Source organism: Sebastes umbrosus, unplaced genomic scaffold (genome assembly GCF_015220745.1).
Source record: "Sebastes umbrosus isolate fSebUmb1 unplaced genomic scaffold, fSebUmb1.pri S35, whole genome shotgun sequence".
Taxonomy (NCBI): domain Eukaryota; kingdom Metazoa; phylum Chordata; class Actinopteri; order Perciformes; family Sebastidae; genus Sebastes; species Sebastes umbrosus.
Genome location: NW_023618440.1, coordinates 101304 through 122317, shown reverse-complemented (window position 1 = coordinate 122317; position 21014 = coordinate 101304). Strand labels below are relative to the sequence as shown.

Here is a 21014-nt window from a genome sequence, read left to right as displayed (position 1 = left end):
GACACCTGTGGCCGTGAAATCAATGAAAGTCAGCGTCGGGCTCGCGCTTGCTCGCTCTCAATATACCTGAAGGAGCATCGCTCAACACAGTGAGGAGACACACGTCAGCTAAAAGCACCACATCACTCTATATTCCAGCTGCTTGGCAGTAATGTTAGCTGACCAGACCAAGGTCTCTCCATGAACATGATTTACATCTGATCCTAGTGTTGGCTTCTCCTGCCAGCAGCGGGGCTCTGCAGCGAGTCTCCCTGCTCTCTCCTCCCGCAGCCGGAGACACCGGCACCCGGTCGGTAACGAGAGGGTAACGTTACTAGCTGAGGAGCCCCGTCACTTCACCAGACACGGGAAACCTCTGTTGGTCTGGAGGAGCTGCAGCAGTTATTTCTGCACAAACGTCCCCTGATCATTCTCTAGATATTCTCAGAGCTAAACTAACTCTGCTGCAGTGAGGAGTGAGCGCGCGTTCACGTCTAGAGGTGGAGCGAGCTGAGAACGCGCGCTCTCTGAGCGAAGGCAGGCAGAGTTGGAGAGGCAGCGGCCACACGCGAGCGCGCATGTGTGACGACCCGCTACATTTATGCGCGTACAAAGTTATAAATAGTCCCTTTAACATGAACCGGATGAATCTCATTTTATTTTTATTGTTTATCTTTTAGGTTTTGAGTTTAAACTGATTGTATTTATTGTTTTATTGTGGAGGTCAGGAAGACTAAAGAACATCTTCATCTTCATCATCATCATCATCATCTTCATCATCTAACATCATCAGTCTGTTCTGTAGTTAGACATTAATTTATTAGAATCTACTTTCTGATCATCTTCATCATCTTCATCAATGATCATCATCATCATCATCACCATCATCACCATCATCATCATCATCATCATCACCATCACCATCATCATCACCATCATCTTCATCATCATCATCATCAGCTGATAGTCCCGTTAACAGAGTCCTCATTAGTCGGATCATCAGCTCGTTACACTGGTTACCACGACGACGCTCTCAGGCGTGTGGTCAGTCCCAGATGTGTGTGTGTTCTCAGGATGTTGTGTGTACAGTGTGTGTGTTATGAGTTGTGTATATTGTGTACAGTGTGTGTTATGAGTTGTGTATATTGTGTACAGTGTGTGTGTTATGAGTTGTGTATATTGTGTACAGTGTGTGTTATGAGTTGTGTATATTGTGTACAGTGTGTGTTATGAGTTGTGTATATTGTGTACAGTGTATGTTATGAGTTGTGTATATTGTGTACAGTGTGTGTTATGAGTTGTGTATATTGTGTACAGTGTGTGTTAGGGTTCTCAGGATGTGGTTCTCCGTCTCCAGCTGTTGGTTCGTCTCCTGAAGTTCTCTGATCTGGTCTCTGAGGAGCTCCACCTCCTCTCTGACCGCCAGCATCAGGTGACTCTTCACCAGGTCCTAGAGACACAGAGACACAGAGACACAGAGACACAGAGACACAGAGACAGAGAGACACAGAGACACAGAGACACAGAGACACAGAGACACAGAGACACAGAGACAGAGAGACACAGAGACAGAGAGACACAGAGACAGAGAGACACAGAGACACAGAGACAGAGAGACACAGAGACAGAGAGACACAGAGACAGAGAGACACAGAGACACAGAGACAAAGAGACACAGAGACAAAGAGACACAGAGACACAGAGACAGAGACAGACAGACAGAGACAGAGAGACAGAGAGAGAAACAGAGACAGAGACAGAGACAGAGACAGAGACAGAGAGACAGAGAGACAGAGAGAGAAACAGAGACAGAGAGACAGAGAGACACAGAGACACAGAGACAGAGAGACAGAGAGACAGAGAGACACAGAGACAGAGACAGACAGACAGAGAGACAGAGAGAGAAACAGAGACAGAGAGACAGAGAGAGAAACAGAGACAGAGAGACACAGAGACACAGAGACAGAGAGACAGAGAGACAGAGACACAGAGAGACAGAGACACAGAGACAGAGAGACACAGAGACAGAGACACAGAGACAGAGAGACAGAGAGACAGAGAGACAGAGACACAGAGAGACAGAGACACAGAGACAGAGAGACACAGAGACAGAGACACAGAGACACAGAGAGACAGAGACACAGAGACAGAGAGACACAGAGACAGAGACACAGAGACAGAGAGACAGAGAGACAGAGAGACAGAGACACAGAGAGACAGAGACACAGAGACAGAGAGACACAGAGACAGAGACACAGAGACACAGAGAGACAGAGACACAGAGACAGAGAGACACAGAGACAGAGACACAGAGACAGAGAGACAGAGAGACAGAGAGACAGAGAGACAGAGAGACACAGAGACAGAGACACAGAGAGACAGAGACACAGAGACAGAGAGACAGAGAGACAGAGAGACAGAGACACAGAGAGACAGAGACACAGAGACAGAGACAGAGAGACAGAGAGACACAGAGACACAGAGACACAGAGACAGAGACAGACAGACAGAGAGACAGAGAGAGAAACAGAGACAGAGAGACAGAGAGAGAAACAGAGACAGAGAGACACAGAGACACAGAGACAGAGAGACACAGAGACAGAGACACAGAGAGACAGAGACAGAGAGACACAGAGACAGAGACAGAGAGACAGAGAGACACAGAGACAGAGAGACAGAGAGACAGAGAGACACAGAGACAGAGAGACAGAGAGACACAGAGACAGAGAGACAGAGAGACAGAGAGACACAGAGACAGAGAGACACAGAGACACAGAGACACAGAGACAGAGACAGAGAGAGAGAGACAGAGAGAGAAACAGAGACAGAGACAGAGACAGAGAGAGAGAGACAGAGAGAGAAACAGAGACAGAGACAGAGACAGACAGAGAGACAGAGAGACAGAGACAGAGACAGAGAGGACCTGGTTATGGGGTCGTACTCTCTGAAAGATCCTGTAGAAAGTACACATGCTCCACTCGGACTCAGCCAGCAGAGGACGCCGTCACAATACAACCGAACCGACTGACTCATTATTAATAAATAAAAAATAAAACGTTTTAATAATTAAAATTAAGAGCTGACGAGTTCAAAGGATCAATAAACACCTAACCCAATAAACAGAAATCAGAAAAATCTAAAACTAAACGAAGGAATAGAGACGAAAACTAAAGATCATGTTATAGAATACTGATCCTTCAAAATAAAACACTGATGCTGTCACAGTAGAGTCACAATAAAACTACAGTAGAATAACAGTAAAACTACAGTAGAATAACAGTAAAACTACAGTAGAATAACAGTAAAACTACAATAGAATCCTAGTAAAACTACAGTAGAATCCTAGTAAAACTACAATAGAATAACAGTAAAACTACAGTAGAATCCTAGTAAAACTACAGTAGAATAACAGTAAAACTACAGTAGAATAACAGTAAAACTACAGTAGAATCCTAGTAAAACTACAATAGAATAACAGTAAAACTACAGTAGAATAACAGTAAAACTACAATAGAATAACAGTAAAACTACAGTAGAATCCTAGTAAAACTACAATAGAATAACAGTAAAACTACAGTAGAATAACAGTAAAACTACAGTAGAATAACAGTAAAACTACAGTAGAATAACAGTAAAACTACAATAGAATCCTAGTAAAACTACAGTAGAATCCTAGTAAAACTACAATAGAATAACAGTAAAACTACAGTAGAATCCTAGTAAAACTACAGTAGAATAACAGTAAAACTACAGAAGAATAACAGTAAAACTACAGTAGAATCCTAGTAAAACTACAAGAGAATAACAGTAAAACTACAGTAGAATAACAGTAAAACTACAATAGAATAACAGTAAAACTACAGTAGAATCCTAGTAAAACTACAATAGAATAACAGTAAAACTACAGTAGAATAACAGTAAAACTACAGTAGAATAACAGTAAAACTACAGTGGAATCCTAGTAAAACTACAGTAGAATAACAGTAAAACTACAGTAGAATCCTAGTAAAACTACAGTAGAATAACAGTAAAACTACAGTAGAATAACAGTAAAACTACAGTAGAATAACAGTAAAACTACAATAGAATCCTAGTAAAACTACAGTAGAATCCTAGTAAAATTACAGTAGAATAACAGTAAAACTACAGTAGAATAACAGTAAAACTACAGTAGAATAACAGTAAAACTACAATAGAATAACAGTAAAACTACAGTAGAATAACAGTAAAACTACAATAGAATCCTAGTAAAACTACAGTAGAATAACAGTAAAACTACAATAGAATAACAGTAAAACTACAGTAGAATAACAGTAAAACTACAGTAGAATCCTAGTAAAACTACAGTAGAATAACAGTAAAACTACAGTAGAATAACAGTAAAACTACAGTAGAATCCTAGTAAAACTACAATAGAATAACAGTAAAACTACAGTAGAATAACAGTAAAACTACAATAGAATAACAGTAAAACTACAGTAGAATCCTAGTAAAACTACAATAGAATAACAGTAAAACTACAGTAGAATAACAGTAAAACTACAGTAGAATCCTAGTAAAACTACAGTAGAATAACAGTAAAACTACAGTAGAATAACAGTAAAACTACAGTAGAATAACAGTAAAACTACAATAGAATAACAGTAAAACTACAGTAGAATAACAGTAAAACTACAATAGAATCATAGTAAAACTACAGTAGAATAACAGTAAAACTACAATAGAATAACAGTAAAACTACAGTAGAATAACAGTAAAACTACAGTAGAATCCTAGTAAAACTACAGTAGAATAACAGTAAAACTACAGTAGAATCCTAGTAAAACTACAGTAGAATAACAGTAAAACTACAGTAGAATAACAGTAAAACTACAGTAGAATCCTAGTAAAACTACAATAGAATCCTAGTAAAACTACAGTAGAATAACAGTAAAACTACAATAGAATCCTAGTAAAACTACAGTAGAATAACAGTAAAACTACAGTAGAATAACAGTAAAACTACAGTAGAATAACAGTAAAACTACAATAGAATAACAGTAAAACTACAGTAGAATCCTAGTAAAACTACAGTAGAATAACAGTAAAACTACAGTAGAATAACAGTAAAACTACAGTAGAATCCTAGTAAAACTACAGTAGAATAACAGTAAAACTACAGTAGAATAACAGTAAAACTACAGTAGAATAACAGTAAAACTACAGTAGAATAACAGTAAAACTACAGTAGAATTCAAACTCACCATGGCCTGCTCAATTTTGTTGTCGATGGCGATCAGACTGTTACTGGAACTACTGTAAGACACAGAGAGACACACAGGTGAGAGACAGACAGGTGAGAGAGACAGGTGAGAGAGACAGGTGAGAGAGAGACAGGTGAGAAAAAGAGAGAGAGAGACAGGTGAGAGAGAGACAGGTGAGAGATAGACAGGTGAGAGAGAGACAGGTGAGAGATAGACAGGTGAGAAAGACAGACAGGTGAGAGAGACAGGTGAGAGAGAGACAGGTGAGAAAGACAGACAGACAGGTGAGACACAGACAGGTGAGAAAGAGAAACAGGTGAGACACAGACAGGTGAGACAGAGAGACAGGTGAGAGAGACAGACAGACAGGTGAGACACAGACAGGTGAGAAAGAGAAACAGGTGAGACACAGACAGGTGAGACAGAGAGACAGGTGAGAGAGACAGACAGGTGTGAGACATCATATCAGTGGTTAGATGGTCAGAAGGCGTGTTGACCTCCAGGTGAATCTGAGCACACCTGCAGCAGACGGACCGCCCCCTCCATGTGGTTGCCATGGTTACCTGTGGCAGAACAGCAGCAGTGACATCATGGTGGCTTCAGAGCCCCGCCCACTGGGCGGAGCTCTAACTGGGACTGACCAATGAGGGTGCAGGCCCGGGGGCGGGGCGACGTGAGGCCGACCCCAGGAGGGCGGGGTCAATGACCTCTGACTCATCGGTTTGGGTTCAGAGGTCGTCGGCCCGGCGCCCGGCCAGGACTCCCTGACCCCTGACACGTGACCTTTGACAATCCTCCGATCCCGTAACACAACGGGTGACTCTGGTTGCTTGGCAACAAGCTGCAGAGTCCTGAGGGGGAGGGGCGGGGTCGTTGGAGGACGCCGCTGGGGACGAGGACGAGGGGTGGGGCCAGAGAGGGGAGGGGACGGCCGTCGCCCTGAAATCATTTTCTTTACGCTACCAAACATCTCCGACCAATCACAGCCCACCGTCAAACACGAACGTCCAATCAGAGCCCAGCTACAGACTGCTGACCCTCTGCCGTCTCTGGTCCAATCACAGCCCACCGTCAAACACGAACGTCCAATCAGAGCCCAGCTACAGACTGCTGACCTTCTCCTGTCCCTCGTTAAGGTCCAGACTCTTCAATGTCCCTCGTTAATAAAGTTAATTATTTTGTGTCCAGCCTGCCTGTGATTGGCTGGTTCTCTGTGAGCTCACAGATCCTTGAGAGCGCCGTCCAATCAGCAGCAACAGCAGCAGCAGATGTCTCAGGGAGTCCAGATGTTGACTCTGTTTCTCTGTGTCTCCTCTAAACCAGAGACAGACATCAGGTATTCTGTCTCTCCCACACAGACTCACTCTCTGCTCTCCGATTGGCTGCTGTCTCATTCCAGCTCCCGCCCACTCACTGTAACAGCCAATAGAAACACTGCTGTAGACTCCAGCTCCCGCCCACTCACTGTGACAGCCAATAGAAACACTGCTGTAGACTCCAGGTCCCGCCCACTCACTGTGACAGCCAATAGAAACACTGCTGTAGACTCCAGGTCCCGCCCACTCACTGTGACAGCCAATAGAAACACTGCTGTAGACTCCAGGTCCCGCCCACTCAGACTGAGTCTGAACACAGAGCTTCATTCATTCACACAGTTTCTAATTTATTCACTCAAATTCTTCTTCTGAAGATTCAAACTGTTTCATCAGAAAATTATTATTATTATTTCCGGAAATAATTAATATATCTGATAAAATTAAATATATCAGAAAATAATAATTGTTTCAGATAATAATGAATGAATGAATGAATAGCTCCATTATTCCTCTTAATACCACACACACTGCTCTGACAATCAGCTGACCTGTGTGTGCGTGTGTGCATGTGTGTGTGTGTGTGTGTGTATGTGGTATGTAGGTCAGCTGTGTGTTAGCTTCAGATCAGCAGCATTAAACCACCCTGTGACAGATCATTTAACTCATTCACACTAATATTCATGTAAACAGCAGGTTCTGAAGTAAATTATGATTAATGTGAACGGAGCGTGTTCAGATGGAGAGCTGCGTGATCTGCTGATGTTGTTCAGCTTCATACCAGTCTCAACACAACTGGCCGACAGCAAATATGCTGCTTTATGTAAATGTATGTATATATTTATTATAGTAACTCAATCAACAACACAAAACAATGACAGATATTGTCCAGAAACCCTCACAGGTACTGCATTCAGCATAGAACAATATGCTCCAATCACAACATGGAAAACTGGACAGTATCCCCTGCATACAGCTGCAGATATAGGACAGTATCACCTGCATACAGATGCAGATATAGGACAGTATCACCTGCATACAGCTGCAGATATAGGACAGCATCACCTGCATACAGCTGCAGATATAGGACAGCATCACCTGCATACAGCTGCAGATATAGGACAGCATCCCCTGCATACAGCTGCAGATATAGGACAGCATCACCTGCATACAGCTGCAGATATAGGACAGCATCACCTGCATACAGCTGCAGATATAGAAGAGCATCACCTGCATACAGCTGCAGATATAGGACAGCATCACCTGCATACAGATGCAGATATAGGACAGTATCCCCTGCATACAGCTGCAGATATAGGACAGTATCCCCTGCATACAGCTGCAGATATAGGACAGTATCACCTGCATACAGCTGCAGATATAGGACAGTATCACTTGCATACAGATGCAGATATAGGACAGTATCACCTGCATACAGCTGCAGATATAGGACAGCATCCCCTGCATACAGCTGCAGATATAGGACAGCATCACCTGCAGATATAGGAGAGCATCACCTGCATACAGCTGCAGATATAGGACAGCATCACCTGCATACAGCTGCAGATATAGGACAGCATCACCTGCATACAGCTGCAGATATAGGACAGCATCACCTGCATACAGCTGCAGATATAGGACAGCATCACCTGCATACAGATGCAGATATAGGACAGCATCCCCTGCATACAGATGCAGATATAGGACAGCATCACCTGCATACAGATGCAGATATAGGACAGCATCCCCTGCATACAGCTGCAGATATAGGACAGTATCACCTGCATACAGCTGCAGATATAGGACAGTATCACCTGCATACAGATGCAGATATAGGACAGTATCACCTGCATACAGCTGCAGATATAGGACAGCATCCCCTGCATACAGCTGCAGATATAGGACAGCATCACCTGCAGATATAGGAGAGCATCACCTGCATACAGCTGCAGATATAGGACAGCATCACCTGCATACAGCTGCAGATATAGGACAGCATCACCTGCATACAGCTGCAGATATAGGACAGCATCACCTGCATACAGCTGCAGATATAGGACACTATCACCTGCATACAGCTGCAGATATAGGACAGCATCCCCTGCATACAGCTGCAGATATAGGACAGCATCACCTGCAGATATAGGAGAGCATCACCTGCATACAGCTGCAGATATAGGACAGTATCCCCTGCATACAGATGCAAATATAGGACAGTATCACCTGCATACAGCTGCAGATATAGGACAGCATCACCTGCATACAGCTGCAGATATAGGACAGCATCACCTGCATACAGATGCAGATATAGGACAGCATCCCCTGCATACAGATGCAGATATAGGACAGTATCACCTGCATACAGCTGCAGATATAGGACAGTATCACCTGCATACAGCTGCAGATATAGGACAGTATCACCTCCATACAGCTGCAGATATAGGACAGTATCACCTGCATACAGCTGCAGATATAGGACAGTATCACCTCCATACAGATGCAGATATAGGACAGTATCCCCTGCATACAGATGCAGATATAGGACAGTATCACCTGCATACAGCTGCAGATATAGGACAGTATCACCTCCATACAGATGCAGATATAGGACAGTATCCCCTGCATACAGATGCAGATATAGGACAGTATCACCTGCATACAGATGCAGATATAGGACAGCATCACCTGCATACAGCTGCAGATATAGGACAGCATCACCTGCATACAGCTGCAGATATAGGACAGCATCACCTGCATACAGCTGCAGATATAGGACAGTATCACCTGCATACAGCTGCAGATATAGGACAGCATCACCTGCATACAGATGCAGATATAGGACAGCATCACCTGCATACAGATGCAGATATAGGACAGTATCACCTCCATACAGATGCAGATATAGGACAGTATCACCTGCATACAGCTGCAGATATAGGACAGCATCCCCTGCATACAGCTGCAGATATAGGACAGCATCACCTGCATACAGCTGCAGATATAGGACAGCATCACCTGCATACAGCTGCAGATATAGGACAGCATCCCCTGCATACAGCTGCAGATATAGGACAGCATCCCCTGCATACAGATGCAGATATAGGACAGTATCACCTGCATACAGCTGCAGATATAGGACAGTATCCCCTGCATACAGCTGCAGATATAGGACAGTATCACCTGCATACAGCTGCAGATATAGGACAGCATCCCCTGCATACAGCTGCAGATATAGGACAGCATCACCTGCAGATATAGGAGAGCATCACCTGCATACAGCTGCAGATATAGGACAGTATCCCTTGCAGACAGATGCAAATATAGGACAGTATCACCTGCATACAGCTGCAGATATAGGACAGCATCACCTGCATACAGATGCAGATATAGGACAGCATCCCCTGCATACAGATGCAGATATAGGACAGCATCACCTGCATACAGCTGCAGATATAGGACAGCATCACCTGCATACAGATGCAGATATAGGACAGCATCACCTCCATACAGATGCAGATATAGGACAGTATCCCCTGCATACAGCTGCAGATATAGGACAGCATCACCTGCATACAGCTGCAGATATAGGACAGCATCACCTGCATACAGCTGCAGATATAGGACAGCATCCCCTGCATACAGCTGCAGATATAGGACAGCATCCCCTGCATACAGCTGCAGATATAGGACAGCATCCCCTGCATACAGATGCAGATATAGGACAGTATCACCTGCATACAGCTGCAGATATAGGACAGCATCCCCTGCATACAGATGCAGATATAGGACAGCATCACATGCATACAGCTGCAGATATAGGACAGCATCCCCTGCATACAGCTGCAGATATAGGACAGCATCACCTGCATACAGCTGCAGATATAGGACAGTATCCCCTGCATACAGATGCAGATATAGGACAGCATCACCTGCATACAGCTGCAGATATAGGACAGTATCACCTCCATACAGATGCAGATATAGGACAGTATCCCCTGCATACAGATGCAGATATAGGACAGTATCACCTCCATACAGATGCAGATATAGGACAGCATCCCCTGCATACAGCTGCAGATATAGGACAGTATCACCTCCATACAGTTGCAGATATAGGACAGTATCACCTGCATACAGCTGCAGATATAGGACAGTATCACCTCCATACAGATGCAGATATAGGACAGTATCCCCTGCATACAGATGCAGATATAGGACAGTATCACCTGCATACAGCTGCAGATATAGGACAGTATCACCTCCATACAGATGCAGATATAGGACAGTATCCCCTGCATACAGATGCAGATATAGGACAGTATCCCCTGCATACAGCTGCAGATATAGGACAGTATCACCTGCATACAGATGCAGATATAGGACAGTATCACCTGCATACAGATGCAGATATAGGACAGTATCACCTGCATACAGCTGCAGATATAGGACAGCATCACCTGCATACAGATGCAGATATAGGACAGTATCACCTCCATACAGATGCAGATATAGGACAGTATCCCCTGCATACAGCTGCAGATATAGGACAGTATCACCTGCATACAGCTGCAGATATAGGACAGTATCACCTGCATACAGCTGCAGATATAGGACAGTATCACCTCCATACAGATGCAGATATAGGACAGTATCCCCTGCATACAGATGCAGATATAGGACAGTATCACCTGCATACAGCTGCAGATATAGGACAGTATCACCTCCATACAGATGCAGATATAGGACAGTATCCCCTGCATACAGATGCAGATATAGGACAGTATCCCCTGCATACAGATGCAGATATAGGACAGTATCCCCTGCATACAGATGCAGACAGACAGGTAAAGACACGAGGATATAGAGTACATCAGTAAATATGACTTCAGTCTCACAACAACACTGCAATCAAATGAAGACAACAGAGAGCTACCTGTCGTCCCCCGGCAGGTTGAAGATGGTTTGGTCCAGACTGAAGGCTGCTGGGGTCTGAATGGGGGTCAGAGTGGGATGGTACGGTCCAGCGGGGGGGGAGCTGGGCTGAGAGTGAGACAGCCTGAGGACAGACTGGAAGAGAGAGAGAGACAGGTGAGTGGGTATGGACACTTATTGAAGCTTTTCTCTTCCTCCAATAGAAACGTGTGTTTGTACCCGTCCTGCAGAGTCAACGTCCAATCGTAGCGGAGGAGGGACATTTCGGGGGCGGGGTGAAGGAGGTGGACGGGTGGAGTCAAAACCCTGAGCTCCCATTGGCTCCTTGCGATCCAGGAGCCGGATGTTGATTGGCTCTTGGTGTGTCGGGGAGGGCGGTCCGCTGCGCAGTACGAGACCCGCCCCCTCCCTGCCTCTGATTGGCTGAGCCAGCAGGTGGGCGGTGTCCTGGGAGTAGACTCCGCCTCTGTCCATGTCCCGGCCAATCATCTCCAGGGATTCCAGGGAGTGGGCGTGTCTCATGGTGTCCATCACCCGCCTGAACCCCACCCCTTCCTGGCGCTCCATAAAGTCCGTGCAAGTCCATCGCCCACGGCGAAACGGCTCGCCGTGCCCACCGCCGCCGGCCCCGCCCACCACCAGCCTCACCACCCTGAACCTGGAGCAAGACCCCGCCCCCTGCCCCGAGGCATCATGGGAGATGTATTTCCTCTTAGGAGAGGGCGTGGTCGGCTGGGAGGAGCTTCCCTGAGGGCTGCAGGAGGAGGAGGCTGCTGATTGGAGGACAGTCAGGACTATGCTGGGAGCTGATTGGCCGGCTGGAGTTTGGTTGAAGTCTGAGGTCACGCTGGTGATCTGGAAGCCACTCCTCTTTTTACCACCGCTCATCCTCACACACACACACTACACACTGAAACACACACTGAAACACACAGAGAAAAACCCATTAATGTGACTTACGAGGACACAGGTCCACGTCCTGATCTGACCTGTTACAGGTTTACCTGCTGCTGTCACCAAACAGGAGACGAGTCCTCACAGCGTCTGTTTGGACTCATGTCCCCATAATGTATAAAAACCAACACAGTACCAGCTGACGTTAAATACAGGTTATCGTTAAACAACACTGTCTCATCACACATCCTGTCTGTGTCTCTCTCCTCTTGTTATGGTCACTGTCTCACCACACATCCTGTCTCTCTCTCTCTCTCTTCTTGTTATGGTCAGTGTCTCTCGCCCCGCAGCTTTCGTCTGTAACTCATGTTCTTCTTCTGTATTTCCTGTTTCCTCTGACTCACTCTGTTCTGTTGTTGGTTGCTTCAGTCGGCCGCCTGTTGCACAACCTGGATTAACATGGCTGTGTGTGTGTGTGTGTGTGTGTGTGTGTGTGTGTGAGTTCAGTTCAGGTTCTGCAGGATCTCAACTGTTGAAACCACAATCACACACAGTCAGTCTGAACATGTACTGCTGTGTACTTCACTACTAGTACTCTGAGTATTTGTACTCTGAGTATTTGTATGAAGTGAGGGTCATCTCAACATCCTTCCAGATGGTTCCAGATGGTTCCAGATGGTTCCAGATTGTTCCAGATGGTTCCAGATGGTTCCACATGGTTCCAGATGGTTCCAGGACGGCGGAGGTTTACAGCACTAATACTAAAGAATGTTCTTGATTCATGGTGACGGGGTCAGAGTTCTACTGGATCTTGTACTGTGTTGTGTACTTGAAGTACTTTTGTTGGGAAACTTTAGGGAACTGCATCATAGAGAGTTTTTATTTGTTATTTTGGATATTGCTAAACTAAATGTGAGGGAACACAAGACTAAATGTGAGGGAACACTAAACTAAATGTGAGGGAACACAAGACTAAATGTGAGGGAACACTAGACTAAATGTGAGGGAACACAAGACTAAATGTGAGGGAACACTAAACTAAATGTGAGGGAACACAAGACTAAATGTGAGGGAACACTAAACTAAATGTGAGGGAACACTAAACTAAATGTGAGGGAACACAAGACTAAATGTGAGGGAACACAGAGCTAAATATGAGGGAACACTAAACTAAATGTGAGGGAACACAGAGCTAAATGTGAGGGAACACAGAGCTAAATATGAGGGAACACAAGACTAAATGTGTGGGAACGCTAGACTAAATGTGAGGGAACACTAGACTAAATGTGAGGGAACACTAAACTAAATGTGAGGGAACACAGAGCTAAATATGAGGGAACACAAGACTAAATGTGTGGGAACGCTAGACTAAATGTGAGGGAACACAAGACTAAATGTGAGGGAACACTAAACTAAATGTGAGGGAACACAAGACTAAATGTGAGGGAACACTAGACTAAATGTGAGGGAACACAAGACTAAATGTGAGGGAACACTAAACTAAATGTGAGGGAACACAAGACTAAATGTGAGGGAACACTAAACTAAATGTGAGGGAACACTAGACTAAATATGAGGGAACACAAGACTAAATGTGAGGGAACACAAGACTAAATGTGAGGGAACACTAAACTAAATGTGAGGGAACACAAGACTAAATGTGAGGGAACACAGAGCTAAATATGAGGGAACACTAAACTAAATGTGAGGGAACACAGAGCTAAATGTGAGGGAACACAGAGCTAAATATGAGGGAACACAAGACTAAATGTGTGGGAACGCTAGACTAAATGTGAGGGAACACTAGACTAAATGTGAGGGAACACTAGACTAAATGTGAGGGAACACAGAGCTAAATATGAGGGAACACAAGACTAAATGTGTGGGAACGCTAGACTAAATGTGAGGGAACACTAGACTAAATGTGTGGGAACGCTAGACTAAATGTGAGGGAACACTAAACTAAATATGAGGGAACACAAGACTAAATGTGAGGGAACACAAGACTAAATGTGAGGGAACACAGAGCTAAATGTGAGGGAACACTAGACTAAATGTGAGGGAACACAGAGCTAAATATGAGGGAACACTAAACTAAATGTGAGGGAACACAGAGCTAAATGTGAGGGAACACAGAGCTAAATATGAGGGAACACAAGACTAAATGTGTGGGAACGCTAGACTAAATGTGAGGGAACACTAGACTAAATGTGAGGGAACACTAGACTAAATGTGAGGGAACACAGAGCTAAATATGAGGGAACACAAGACTAAATGTGTGGGAACGCTAGACTAAATGTGAGGGAACACTAGACTAAATGTGTGGGAACGCTAGACTAAATGTGAGGGAACACTAAACTAAATATGAGGGAACACAAGACTAAATGTGAGGGAACACAAGACTAAATGTGAGGGAACACAGAGCTAAATGTGAGGGAACACTAGACTAAATGTGTGGGAACGCTAGACTAAATGTGAGGGAACACTAGACTAAATGTGAGGGAACACTAAACTAAATGTGAGGGAACACTAGACTAAATATGAGGGAACACAAGACTAAATGTGAGGGAACACAAGACTAAATGTGAGGGAACACTAAACTAAATGTGAGGGAACACAAGACTAAATGTGAGGGAACACAGAGCTAAATATGAGGGAACACTAAACTAAATGTGAGGGAACACAGAGCTAAATGTGAGGGAACACAGAGCTAAATATGAGGGAACACAAGACTAAATGTGTGGGAACGCTAGACTAAATGTGAGGGAACACTAGACTAAATGTGAGGGAACACTAGACTAAATGTGAGGGAACACTAGACTAAATATGAGGGAACACAAGACTAAATGTGTGGGAACGCTAGACTAAATATGAGGGAACACAAGACTAAATGTGAGGGAACACTAAACTAAATGTGAGGGAACACTAGACTAAATGTGAGGGAACACAGAGCTAAATATGAGGGAACACAAGACTAAATGTGTGGGAACGCTAGACTAAATGTGAGGGAACACTAGACTAAATGTGTGGGAACGCTAGACTAAATGTGAGGGAACACTAGACTAAATGTGAGGGAACACTAGACTAAATGTGAGGGAACACTAAACTAAATATGAGGGAACACAAGACTGAATGTGAGGGAACACAAGACTAAATGTGAGGGAACACTAGACTAAATGTGTGGGAACGCTAGACTAAATGTGAGGGAACACTAGACTAAATGTGAGGGAACACTAAACTAAATGTGAGGGAACACAAGACTGAATGTGAGGGAACACAAGACTAAATGTGAGGGAACACAAGACTAAATGTGAGGGAACACTAGACTAAATGTGTGGGAACGCTAGACTAAATGTGAGGGAACACTAGACTAAATGTGAGGGAACACTAGACTAAATGTGAGGGAACACTAAACTAAATGTGAGGGAACACAAGACTGAATGTGAGGGAACACAAGACTAAATGTGAGGGAACACAGAGCTAAATGTGAGGGAACACTAGACTAAATGTGTGGGAACGCTAGACTAAATGTGAGGGAACACTAGACTAAATGTGAGGGAACACTAAACTAAATATGAGGGAACACAAGACTAAATGTGAGGGAACACTAGACTAAATATGAGGGAACACAAGACTAAATGTGTGGGAACGCTAGACTAAATATGAGGGAACACAAGACTAAATGTGAGGGAACACTAAACTAAATGTGAGGGAACACTAGACTAAATGTGAGGGAACACAGAGCTAAATATGAGGGAACACAAGACTAAATGTGTGGGAACGCTAGACTAAATGTGAGGGAACACTAGACTAAATGTGTGGGAACGCTAGACTAAATGTGAGGGAACACTAGACTAAATGTGAGGGAACACTAGACTAAATGTGAGGGAACACTAAACTAAATATGAGGGAACACAAGACTGAATGTGAGGGAACACAAGACTAAATGTGAGGGAACACTAGACTAAATGTGTGGGAACGCTAGACTAAATGTGAGGGAACACTAGACTAAATGTGAGGGAACACTAAACTAAATGTGAGGGAACACAAGACTGAATGTGAGGGAACACAAGACTAAATGTGAGGGAACACAAGACTAAATGTGAGGGAACACTAGACTAAATGTGTGGGAACGCTAGACTAAATGTGAGGGAACACTAGACTAAATGTGAGGGAACACTAGACTAAATGTGAGGGAACACTAAACTAAATGTGAGGGAACACAAGACTGAATGTGAGGGAACACAAGACTAAATGTGAGGGAACACAGAGCTAAATGTGAGGGAACACTAGACTAAATGTGTGGGAACGCTAGACTAAATGTGAGGGAACACTAGACTAAATGTGAGGGAACACTAAACTAAATATGAGGGAACACAAGACTAAATGTGAGGGAACACAAGACTAAATGTGAGGGAACACAGAGCTAAATGTGAGGGAACACTAGACTAAATGTGTGGGAACGCTAGACTAAATGTGAGGGAACACTAGACTAAATGTGAGGGAACACTAAACTAAATGTGAGGGAACACTAGACTAAATATGAGGGAACACAAGACTAAATGTGAGGGAACACAAGACTAAATGTGAGGGAACACTAAACTAAATGTGAGGGAACACAAGACTAAATGTGAGGGAACACAGAGCTAAATATGAGGGAACACTAAACTAAATGTGAGGGAACACAGAGCTAAATGTGAGGGAACACAGAGCTAAATATGAGGGAACACAAGACTAAATGTGTGGGAACGCTAGACTAAATGTGAGGGAACACTAGACTAAATGTGAGGGAACACTAGACTAAATGTGAGGGAACACTAGACTAAATATGAGGGAACACAAGACTAAATGTGTGGGAACGCTAGACTAAATATGAGGGAACACAAGACTAAATGTGAGGGAACACTAAACTAAATGTGAGGGAACACTAGACTAAATGTGAGGGAACACAGAGCTAAATATGAGGGAACACAAGACTAAATGTGTGGGAACGCTAGACTAAATGTGAGGGAACACTAGACTAAATGTGTGGGAACGCTAGACTAAATGTGAGGGAACACTAGACTAAATGTGAGGGAACACTAGACTAAATGTGAGGGAACACTAAACTAAATATGAGGGAACACAAGACTGAATGTGAGGGAACACAAGACTAAATGTGAGGGAACACTAGACTAAATGTGTGGGAACGCTAGACTAAATGTGAGGGAACACTAGACTAAATGTGAGGGAACACTAAACTAAATGTGAGGGAACACAAGACTGAATGTGAGGGAACACAAGACTAAATGTGAGGGAACACAAGACTAAATGTGAGGGAACACTAGACTAAATGTGTGGGAACGCTAGACTAAATGTGAGGGAACACTAGACTAAATGTGAGGGAACACTAGACTAAATGTGAGGGAACACTAAACTAAATGTGAGGGAACACAAGACTGAATGTGAGGGAACACAAGACTAAATGTGAGGGAACACAGAGCTAAATGTGAGGGAACACTAGACTAAATGTGTGGGAACGCTAGACTAAATGTGAGGGAACACTAGACTAAATGTGAGGGAACACTAAACTAAATATGAGGGAACACAAGACTAAATGTGAGGGAACACTAGACTAAATATGAGGGAACACAAGACTAAATGTGTGGGAACGCTAGACTAAATATGAGGGAACACAAGACTAAATGTGAGGGAACACTAAACTAAATGTGAGGGAACACTAGACTAAATGTGAGGGAACACAGAGCTAAATATGAGGGAACACAAGACTAAATGTGTGGGAACGCTAGACTAAATGTGAGGGAACACTAGACTAAATGTGTGGGAACGCTAGACTAAATGTGAGGGAACACTAGACTAAATGTGAGGGAACACTAGACTAAATGTGAGGGAACACTAAACTAAATGTGAGGGAACACAAGACTGAATGTGAGGGAACACAAGACTAAATGTGAGGGAACACTAGACTAAATGTGTGGGAACGCTAGACTAAATGTGAGGGAACACTAGACTAAATGTGAGGGAACACTAAACTAAATGTGAGGGAACACAAGACTGAATGTGAGGGAACACAAGACTAAATGTGAGGGAACACAAGACTAAATGTGAGGGAACACTAGACTAAATGTGTGGGAACGCTAGACTAAATGTGAGGGAACACTAGACTAAATGTGAGGGAACACTAGACTAAATGTGAGGGAACACTAAACTAAATGTGAGGGAACACAAGACTGAATGTGAGGGAACACAAGACTAAATGTGAGGGAACACAGAGCTAAATGTGAGGGAACACTAGACTAAATGTGTGGGAACGCTAGACTAAATGTGAGGGAACACTAGACTAAATGTGAGGGAACACTAAACTAAATATGAGGGAACACAAGACTAAATGTGAGGGAACACTAAACTAAATGTGAGGGAACACTAGACTAAATGTGAGGGAACACTAGACTAAATGTGAGGGAACACTAGACTAAATGTGAGGGAACACTAAACTAAATGTGAGGGAACACTAGACTAAATGTGAGGGAACACTAGACTAAATGTGAGGGAACACTAGACCAAATGTGATCCAGACTAAGGTTCTGGTCTAACAGTGATCCAGACTAACAGTGATCCAGACTAAGGTTCTGGTCTAACAGTGATCCAGACTAACAGTGATCCAGACTAACAGTAATCCAGACTAACAGTAATCCAGACTAACATTGATCCAGACTAAGGTTCTGGTCTAACAGTGATCCAGACTAACAGTAATCCAGACTAATGTTCTGGTCTAACAGTGATCCAGTCTAACAGTGATCCAGACTAACAGTAATCGAGACTAACAGTAATCCAGACTAACATCGATCCAGACTAAGGTTCTGGTCTAACAGTAATCCAGACTAAGGTTCTGGTCTAACAGTGATCCAGACTAACAGTAATCCAGACTAACAGTAATCCAGACTAACATCGATCCAGACTATGGTTCTGGACTAACAGTGATCCAGACTAACAGTAATCCAGACTAACATCGATCCAGACTATGGTTCTGGACTAACAGTGATCCAGACTAACAGTAATCCAGACTAACATCGATCCAGACTATGGTTCTGGACTAACAGTGATCCAGACTAACAGTAATCCAGACTAACATTGATCCAGACTAACATTGATCCAGACTAACATTGATCCAGACTAACATTGATCCAGACTAAGGTTCTGGTCTAACAGTGATCCAGACTAACAGTAATCCAGACTAACATTGATCCAGACTAACATTGATCCAGACTAAGGTTCTGGTCTAACAGTGATCCAGACTAACAGTAATCCAGACTAACATTGATCCAGACTAACATTGATCCAGACTAAGGTTCTGGTCTAACAGTGATCCAGACTAACAGTAATCCAGACTAACATTGATCCAGACTAACATTGATCCAGACTAAGGTTCTGGTCTAACAGTGATCCAGACTAACAGTAATCCAGACTAACATTGATCCAGACTAACATTGATCCAGACTAAGGTTCTGGTCTAACAGTGATCCAGACTAACAGTGGATCAGAACCTGTGACGTCACGTTTGTAAACAAACACTCACGTGCGTGTGGTCATCTGAAGCGCGTTCCCGCCACTCCTCCGTCTGCTGTGACGTCACCGCCGTGCACGGTGACACAATCGGTCCATTATACACAGCTGCGGGGAGCGCGTGCGCGTTACAGGCGCAGGCGGCGGGGACGCGCACGGAGTTCACGGAGAAAAGTTTCATCCATCAGTAATAACAAAAATACTGACTCCTCTTCCTCCTCCTTCTTCTTCTTCTTCTTCCTCTTCCTCCTCTTCCTCCTCTTCCTCTCCTTCTTCCTCCTCTTCCTCTCCTCCTTCTTCCTCCTCTTCCTCTTCCTCCTCTTCCTCTTCCTCCTCTTCCTCTGGGTTAACTCCTCCGACTAATACCCTGGATGTATTAAGAGAACTTCTACTGGGTTAACTTCTCCTCTTCTTCTCCTCTTCCTCTCCTCCCCTCTTCCTCTTCTTCTCCTCTTCCTCTTCTTCTCCTCTCCTCCCCTCTTCCTCTTCTTCTCCTCTTCCTCTCCTCTTCCTCTCCTCCCCTCTTCTTCTTCTTCTCCTCTTCCTCTCAACAGATCTGAACTCTTCCTCAGTCCTCCATCCTCCTCCTCTTCTTCAGTGGACCGTGCGCGTTAACTCTCACAGACTGGAACAGACGGGACCTGCGCGTGACCTGACCGAGCTGAGCGCGAGCGCGTGTGAGTGTCCGACAGGGAGGCGCCTGCGCTGTGACGTCAGAGAGGGAGGTGTCCCTCTGTTTGTTATTCAGCCGACGTGTTAATAAAGTTTTAATGTTCATAACAGAGCCAACGGTTGTTTTATTCAAACTCACATTATTTATTAGGGCCCGAGCACCGACAAAGTCGGTCCGAGGACCTATTGTATTTCAAATGATTATTATTCTTATTCTATTATGTCTTTGAGCGTGAAAACGAGGTGCTTGGGATAATGAACTTTTTTTGAAATTTTGCACACGTGTCAGACGTGCGTGAAATAAATATCTGATATGGGTTTCGTGCTCGGGTGTGGCAAATTGGCTCGCTAGCGCCCCCTATTGAGTAGCCCCGACGACACGTTTCACCTAAATTTACGAAATTTGGTAGGTATATGT

The 21014-nt window shown here is 44.0% G+C and overlaps 2 protein-coding genes across 6 annotated transcripts in view; both read right to left on the bottom strand.

Annotated features, from left to right (window-relative positions):
* Positions 1 to 829, bottom strand: part of zgc:158659 (uncharacterized protein LOC791141 homolog) — a 37394-nt gene extending 36565 nt beyond the window's left edge. The window contains exon 1 of the mRNA XM_037762740.1: positions 722 to 829. The gene's annotated coding sequence lies outside the window, so the exon portion shown is untranslated. The remainder of the gene's footprint in view (positions 1 to 721) is intronic.
* zgc:153012 (uncharacterized protein LOC777626 homolog) lies at positions 627 to 20640 on the bottom strand. 5 transcript variants are annotated; one of them, XM_037762746.1, is made up of 6 exons: positions 19938 to 20638; positions 11687 to 12389; positions 11469 to 11602; positions 5223 to 5274; positions 1238 to 1429; positions 627 to 1075 (listed from the first exon to the last, which is right to left on the bottom strand). In XM_037762746.1, the coding sequence occupies exons 2-5, from the start codon at positions 12353 to 12355 to the stop codon at positions 1271 to 1273; spliced, it is 1014 nt and encodes a 337-aa protein (XP_037618674.1). In that variant the 5' UTR covers positions 12356 to 12389; positions 19938 to 20638; the 3' UTR covers positions 627 to 1075; positions 1238 to 1270. The 5 variants fall into 5 exon arrangements, with proteins under 5 accessions (XP_037618674.1, XP_037618673.1, XP_037618676.1 ...); XM_037762745.1 differs by having other exon boundaries at positions 780 to 1091; positions 1286 to 1429; positions 19938 to 20640; XM_037762748.1 differs by lacking the exon at positions 19938 to 20638 and adding an exon at positions 12652 to 13025 and having other exon boundaries at positions 780 to 1075.
* Positions 20641 to 21014: the final 374 nt, after the last annotated feature.